The 7,416-nt window shown below is 38.6% G+C and overlaps 2 protein-coding genes across 2 annotated transcripts; one reads left to right on the top strand and one right to left on the bottom strand.

The window, feature by feature from the left end:
- Window positions 1–19: 19 nt before the first annotated feature.
- On the bottom strand, window positions 20–2,451 carry toe1 (target of EGR1, exonuclease). The gene is made up of 7 exons (XM_026205999.1): window positions 2,332–2,451; window positions 2,188–2,228; window positions 2,002–2,098; window positions 1,758–1,916; window positions 1,212–1,471; window positions 958–1,120; window positions 20–729 (listed from the first exon to the last, which is right to left on the bottom strand). The coding sequence occupies exons 1-7, from the start codon at window positions 2,443–2,445 to the stop codon at window positions 100–102; spliced, it is 1,464 nt and encodes a 487-aa protein (XP_026061784.1). The 5' UTR covers window positions 2,446–2,451; the 3' UTR covers window positions 20–99.
- A 726-nt stretch (window positions 2,452–3,177) lies between these two features.
- On the top strand, window positions 3,178–6,578 carry si:ch73-382f3.1 (THAP and Tnp_P_element domain-containing protein). The gene is made up of 4 exons (XM_026205994.1): window positions 3,178–3,729; window positions 3,856–4,009; window positions 5,115–5,287; window positions 5,360–6,578. The coding sequence occupies exons 1-4, from the start codon at window positions 3,580–3,582 to the stop codon at window positions 5,732–5,734; spliced, it is 852 nt and encodes a 283-aa protein (XP_026061779.1). The 5' UTR covers window positions 3,178–3,579; the 3' UTR covers window positions 5,735–6,578.
- The last annotated feature ends 838 nt before the right edge of the window (window positions 6,579–7,416 follow it).

Here is a 7,416-nt window from a genome sequence, read left to right as displayed (position 1 = left end):
AGGAAAAACGGACAAGCCATGGTGAGGAAACCATAGAAAAACTTAGATTTTATTTGACCAAAAATGCTCACAAAATTGAAATCTGAAAATCAAAGGTTTCTATGCAGTTCCTTCAGGTTTTACAGCAGTGCTTTTTCCCCAGACGTAGTCCATCTTGTGCACGTGAGCCTTTGAAGACTTGGAGAAGGTGCTTTTGGCTACATGTAGAGGAACAGACTTGCCACTGAGGAAGAGCTTATTGAGACACGCTGGGATGAGGGGAGCAGTGCTGGATTCTTCAGCGTTTTCTGTCAGGTTTCTGGCATGAGCAAAAATATAGCCAGTCATGAAAGCGTCAAACCCTGCTCGGTGAGTTCCTCCTTCCGCTTTCTTCTCTTTTGGTCTAACAGGAGCTTCAGAGGATGCTTCTGCCTGAGATTCCTCATTTTCATTCATGCTGGCTGCTGTCCCAGGTTCGAACGCATGTGTGGCATCTGCTGGCTCAGAACTTGCGGTCTTCTCCTGATGTTCAGATGTGGGCACTGCCTGGTCCAGCTCAGTCTCTTCAAAGTGTGACCTTTTGCCCTGCGGGGAACTGCATGTTTCGGAGGGCCCTTGAGAACCTTTCTTTTTGTTCTTGCGCTTCCTCTTCTTCCTCTTGTCTTCTCTGGTCTTCTCATCGTGCTGGATTATAAGGTCTGTGTCATGTGACATGGAGCACTGAGAGCCATTAGGACACCATCCATAAGCCTAGAGCAGAAAACCATTAACGAGCGTCACATTGTATGCCATTAATAAATGCTGATAATTATTTTTAAATGATGATTTATCAATATTTACAGTACTGACATTGATCTTGATAGTACTTGATAATAAACAATATAATATTAATATTTTTTGGGAAACCACAATACAGGATTTTCAGGATTCTTTAATTATTAGAATGTCAAAAAAAAAAATGGAATTGGAGGAACTCACAGAGAACTGAACACAGACGTTGAGGGCACCGTCTGGATTCTGGTTGTCCAAGCATGGTCTGTAGTCTATGTAGGTCTGCATGTTGCCTGTATATTTACAAAACTCTAGGAACACATGACTCCCATTGCCACCTCCTGCAATGGCTTTGCTATTTTCCAGCTTACTGTGGAGGACAAAGAAATTACCTGAAATTTTAGCCAAAGCACAGACATGTACACTTTTTTGTATTTTTGACATGGAGATATTCCACATACCACTTCTTATAGGCATATTCCAAGTATGAGGCTGTAAACCGCAGCTCATACTCCGTTGCATACTTGGTGTCATAGATGCCTGAGGGAAACATCTGGGACAGATCGGCAATGAAGGTGCCCAGTCGATCAGGAAGATGGGCATAAAAGCATTGGTACAAGAAGACCATGTCAATCAGACCATTATGGACCACTAAGGGCCTGTTGGCCCTAAGCAGTTCTACGAACAAGGAGCGCATGTTTACGCCATGGGCATCACCTCCCTAAAATAAGCAAAAGAAAAAAACAGTTGCTTGAAGTGTCATGAAAACCTAAAACACATTTTTTGTCATGTTAACATATATGAACAGGTTGCACATCAGTGAAAACAACTTTGGCACTCATTATGTCTATTATTATGGTTCAAGTGTCAAGTGTCTGAGCTTCTTTCTGGACTCTTTTTCAGATCTAAGGTGTGAAAGACCAGTGCTGAAACAGGGGTTTCATAACACTTTAAGTCTCCAGATCTGAAAATATCAACGTTTTTCTTACCGGTTCAGTCATACTCACTTTATCATTACCCTTATAATAAGAAATGCCTTCAGCATATTGTTTGTTGAAGTCAAATCCGTGTTGTACAAGGAACTGCACCGACTGAGGTTCAATGATGTATTCCTCAGAACAAAGCAAGGTCAGATTGTAAACCTGGACCAGGTATGTGCTGTCCGCCTAGAAACAGGAAATGAACAAGAATCAAGGAAATATCCATTTACATATCAAACTAAAAAAAATAATGTTAATGTTATAGACTTACTTTGTCGTCAAGCTTTTTAAAACAAGCAAAGCCCAGTGAAAGTATGGAGCGTGTGCGAGCTGCATGGCATATGGCTTTGTACCGGTCTTCAATGGATCTTAAAAGGAAAGACATTTTTTAAAAATCATTATCACTTCTCCAGACCTTTAGGATATTGGATAAGAATATTTTACTCGCACAACTCACTCAGCTAGAAGTGCTTTCCTTGATCCAAGACCACTCAGTTCCTACAAGAGGCATGATTCATGAATTACTCTTATATATCAGAAACGTACACTTTAATTTTTGCATTCGGTTGAGATTCTAAAAACAGAATGAGCTTTATCTTACCGTATCAATGGCGATGAATGAAGACGTTTTAATGGCTATCACAATTGCTGCCCACAACTCCTTAAAGTTGTTTCCCTGCACATCTATAACTGGGACTATCATTGAGGATGACATTATAATCCAAATAATCGAACCAGGAGTTTAGATTTTCAGCGCTATGTGTCGCCGCTGTTATTATAAAAAAAATATTTTGCTGTCAATGCAGATAACTTACTGTAGACATGCTGAAAATGTCATTTCAGAGAGTAAACAAATTACAACCGAAATTATCTACAGTATGCGTGTTCCCATCATTAGAGCGTCTACTTTTCACGTTTTTCCAGCTGCTCCTATATTTACTCCTTAAACGTCGTAAATCTGTTTTTCACACGTTCATAAATTCAATCGTTCGTCTAACATGTGAGAGTGCGAGTTTGTATACTTCCGGTTTTTTTCTTCTGTTTTACGAATATTTGGCATAAGGCGCGTTTCCGCTCCCTATTGGACTGGAGAGAGAAGTACATATGAAAATATAATCAATTACCTAAATAATATTAATTACTTTAAAATGGACTTGACAGATTAAGAGAAATTAATAAATAAAAATATAAATTAAATTATATCTATCTATCTATCTATAATGTATGTTTATACTGCATTGCTTTGTTCTTTCTTTTACATTCCTGGGCCGGTTACGTAGTTTTTGTTTTGTATTTAACTGTTGTTACTGAACTCAATAATAGGCTACTGAAAAAAAAATATCATGCCAGTTGAAAATGAAATGTAATCAAATATGAATCTAGACTTGAATAAGGAACGTGTGAAAAAGGCCATTTAAACATTTGTTTCCATGGTTCATGAAAATAAGAAAAATAATTCGCTAATTTTTATCCCTTTGTCACAATCATTGGCCACAATGTGCGCTTAATGTGAACGAATTTTGTACAGGCATATCTAAAGTCAACTCGCAGAAACACGTCATCAAGTAGCCTATCGAAGTTACCGACGCCATTTTGGCTCAAACAAACTCCACATTTCACTTACTAGAAAAACATATTCGTCTTAAGAAATCGTATTTTATACTCAGTGCATTACAGAGGCTGTCCGTAAAGTCACTGCGTGCGTTTGCTAAAACAACTGCTGTATATTTTTCTGAATTGTAATGTATTTTTAATAATACACCTGCTAAATCATCTGCTAGCAGTCCGCTACGTGTCACCGCTGTTGTGCCCAGATGATAAGTTAAACATTTGGCGAATTTAAATAAAAATGGGTGGATGCTCCGCTCCAAATTGCTCGAACTCTACAACTATCGGAAAGCAGCTCTTTCGCTTCCCGAAAGACCCCGTGCGCATGAAAAAGTGGCTTGTAAACTGTCGGCGTGATTTTGTCCCGACTCCCTGCTCCAGACTGTGCCAGGCAAGTGAAGAGCACGCGAGTATTACATTCTGCAAAAGACAACAACACAGTCATTCTGCTGGCTTCCTTTCTCTGTAATCGTATATGTGTGCTTTTGTCACAAAGCTTCATTTCCGTGACTTGCAGGACCACTTTGAAGAAAGCCAGTTTGAGGAGATCGCCAGATCACCAGCAGGGGGAAGGAAACTCAAACCCAACGCGATCCCCACACTGTTCAATGTGCCCGATCCTCCCTCTCCTGTCACCCCTCAACCAGTGCTACCTGTTAAAAATGAGTCAGGTAAAGTTATTAGGACGGATCCTCAAGGGGACAAGGTGATGGAAAAATATTAGAGGGGAGGAAAATTTATGTTTTAATGCTTTTATCCCATGTTGTTTTCCCCCTAGTCCCCTACTCTTTATATGTGATGCAGGACCACAAAATCAATCATAGGGGACATTTTGGAAATTGAGATTCATCTGAAAGCAGGATAAATAAGCTTTAAATTAATGCATGGTTTGTTAAGATCGGACAATATTTGGCCGAGATAAATCTGGAATACGAGGGTGCCAAATAAAATCTAAATACTGAGAAAGTCGCCATTGAAGTTGTCCAAAAGTCCTTAGCAATGGCACATTGCTAATCGACAATTAAGTTTTGATATATTTACAGTAGGACATTTACAAAATATCTTCCTGGAACATGATCTTTACTTAATATCCTAATGATTTTTGGCATAAAACTAAATCGATAATTTTGACCCTGTATTGTTGGCTATTGCTACAAATATACACATTTGATTTATGAATTGTTTTGTGGTCCGTTGTCACATATTTGAGCCAATTCACTGAAAATTAACATAAAAAAACACTGTTGTGTTAGTGTATTTATTGGTATATATTAAGGCATGAATAAACAAAACAAATAATTATCATTATCTGTTATCCTCATGACATTCTAAATCATTTGCTGGGTGTCCTATGAAAGTTGAACCCTTAAATGAATACATGGGGTCTTTAGTGGACCCGGGAAGTCATCCACCGTCCTTCCCTCATTCATTTTTAGGTTAGACATCCACCTTCATAGTATTCTAAATGACAAGAAAACAAATCTGTAAAAGAATGTCTATTTTCTGTTTATTTTGTATTTTATGTAAAAGATCATAGGGTCACTAGTGCCCAGACATACGTAATAGTTTAAGTGTATATATATTTTTTTTGTTCAACAGTGTTAAATATTCAGTATCTCAATAAGACATCCATCCATTACGCATTCTAAGGGTTAAACAGTTATTTTCTATGCAAATCATTGTCATAAAGAACAATTATGAAAATTTAGGGCACGAACAGTCCCTTTAAGGTCACTTTGTGTGCTGCAAATGAAGATATTATATTATGTAATGTAGTGGAAAAGGACTTGAACATGGGGGACCATGGATATGCCCGTCGACAGCCGCCTGTGGATTCAGAGGAGGATGGGGTTCAGAGGACAGACGAGGAGCGACCCTGTTCTCTCTGCCAGCATTATAAAACCAAACTGGAGCAGCAACAGCAACACACAGTCAGACTACAGAGAGAGGTAACATTCCTTCTAATAAATCATAATCAATTTAAAAGAAAAAGCACATTTTCTCATTTCTTTGTTACACAGGCAGAGGAGATGAAGAAACGTCTTTACAAACTGAGTAAAATAGAGAAGGGGCTACAGGTGTTCCTGTTTGAGGATCAGATACGCGCCCTTACGTTGGCCAAGCGTTCTCGGAGAGCCGTGTGGTCCCATGATACTTTACTGACAGCCCGTAAAATCCGCTGCGCAGTGGGGGTTAAAGGATATGAGTACCTAAGGGAACTGGGCTACCCTTTACCTTCTTACAGGACGCTTTGCAATCGGCTGGAGCCCAAAATGATGGTGACCACGAGTATGCAGGACGAACTGGCAGAGCTCGGCCTGGGCATCATAACAGCGTGTGACAGTCCGGAGGGCAACGTGACGAGTGATGAACGACTGATTGGAGTCATGACCTGAGACGCTGGGTTTGTAGGAGACCGCGCCGATGCTTGACTGTTAAATCAGCCGAAGGCGGGACTCGCAGAAGATGTTTGTTTACGGGGTTAAGTTACGTTGGCTTGTTGTCATTGCATTTTGAAACCATTTGCATAAATACCACAACAGTCTGGAGATGATTCACTAACTAGTGTGTGTTTTCTTTAACAAATGAACTATTTTGGACGTGCTGCATCTGCCTGTGTAGTTGGAATCCCTTAAATGTTACCTATCTTAAGGAAATTGAGGTAAACTGAAATTTCAGCTGTTCGCAGAATCATAACAATGTACCCTGAAAACCAAATGTTATCACTCTAAACTTGATTTTTGCTACCGAGACAAAGATATTCAAATGTTTTTGCTTGTTTCTGTGAGAGGAAGCTGACAAACAAGACTTCTGTCACTTCTTATAAAGTGGTATATTGCTGTTTTAAAGTGATGTAAATCTGGTGTACGAGTTTAGTAGCCCAAAAGATAGCACATATTTATAGAGCCACCACAGATGATTCATGCAGTTGCCAAACGGAAGGGAACTGTTCTGAATAATACACTTCTGTCTTTCTGCAAACCAGAGTTTCTGGTTTTTGTGTTCATGTTTGCCACCCGTCTGTACAGTTTTATTTCAACAGCTCTCTGATGGATCCATGTCAACTGTTTGTCTTGAAGGCATAGTTCGCCCAAAAATAAACTTTTTTTTTTTTATTCACCCACATGTTGTTCAAAGACTGTTGGATTTACTTTCTTCTGTGGAACACATAAGATTGTTGGTAACCAACAGTTTTTGTTGTCTTTAACATTTTTTTATGGAAGTGTTTACAAAAACATTTAAAAAAAACATTATTACGGCTATTTGAGGAACATTTAGTGTTAAACAAGTTTAATTAAATGAGACCAGTTTTATTAAAAGAGGAAAAACACTGAATGTTTCGTGCTCGTGGGACCCGTCCACTTATGTGTTGGCGCTCGTGTCTGTACTGAAGGTTGTTTGTTACTCCATTGATTAAAGAGTGTACTTTGGCCCAGTCATTTCAAGGGTAAAACACTGTTGGTTGCAAAACTAAAATCAATTCCTCTGCCCGTGGGATAGTGTAAGATCTTACAAGAATGTTTCATCAAGAGTAAATCTCAGATTACCTTTGGTGTATTAAGAGCCAACCCAGAAAAAAATTACTTTATTTTCACATTTATTTAGCATGTGTGCACATCTGAGACCCTTGGTCATGTGGATGTTAAGGGGAAAATAATGAACTGACAACTAGTCACATGGATTTTAATATCTATGATGAATTACTTGTAATAATACTATGTATTAGCTATACAGTATTTGGAAAACACTGGTCACTGAATCCATTGCATCATCTCCACTGGAAAGTCAATTTACCCATGCACTTGTTTTTCACGTGATGTGATCACTGAATGATTAGCTCAAGCAAACAGTAACGAAAACTGCCAGGGAGAAAGAAAACCAAATACAACTTTAATGAACTTCCATCAATTTATGGTTAAATCTTTTTCCAAATGTCACCTCAACTATCCAGAAGGTCAATCAAAGCATTGCAGCAGTGTTAAAACAGCATTTTGACACTTTAGATGTAGATTTAAAACATATCTAATCCAATAATGTTTATTGCATTCTTTACTTCATGCTATAACTGTATATTAAT

Source organism: Carassius auratus, chromosome 27 (genome assembly GCF_003368295.1).
Source record: "Carassius auratus strain Wakin chromosome 27, ASM336829v1, whole genome shotgun sequence".
NCBI classification, from domain to species: domain Eukaryota; kingdom Metazoa; phylum Chordata; class Actinopteri; order Cypriniformes; family Cyprinidae; genus Carassius; species Carassius auratus.
This window is presented reverse-complemented; position numbering and strand designations above follow the sequence as displayed.

Bases quoted from the DNA above. Each gene is read 5' to 3' on its own strand.
- toe1 (XM_026205999.1), bottom strand. From the start codon at position 2,445: ATGTCATCCTCAATGATAGTCCCAGTTATAGATGTGCAGGGAAACAAC. The intron at 2,099-2,187 runs GTGAGTTGTGCG...TTTCCTTTTAAG, and splicing joins AGGAAAGCACTTCTAGCTGA to ATCCATTGAAGACCGGTACA. The intron at 1,917-2,001 runs GTAAGTCTATAA...TCCTGTTTCTAG, and splicing joins TTAAAAAGCTTGACGACAAA to GCGGACAGCACATACCTGGT.
- si:ch73-382f3.1 (XM_026205994.1), top strand. From the start codon at position 3,580: ATGGGTGGATGCTCCGCTCCAAATTGCTCGAACTCTACAACTATCGGA. The intron at 4,010-5,114 runs GTAAAGTTATTA...TATGTAATGTAG, and splicing joins ACCTGTTAAAAATGAGTCAG to TGGAAAAGGACTTGAACATG. The intron at 5,288-5,359 runs GTAACATTCCTT...TTTGTTACACAG, and splicing joins CAGTCAGACTACAGAGAGAG to GCAGAGGAGATGAAGAAACG.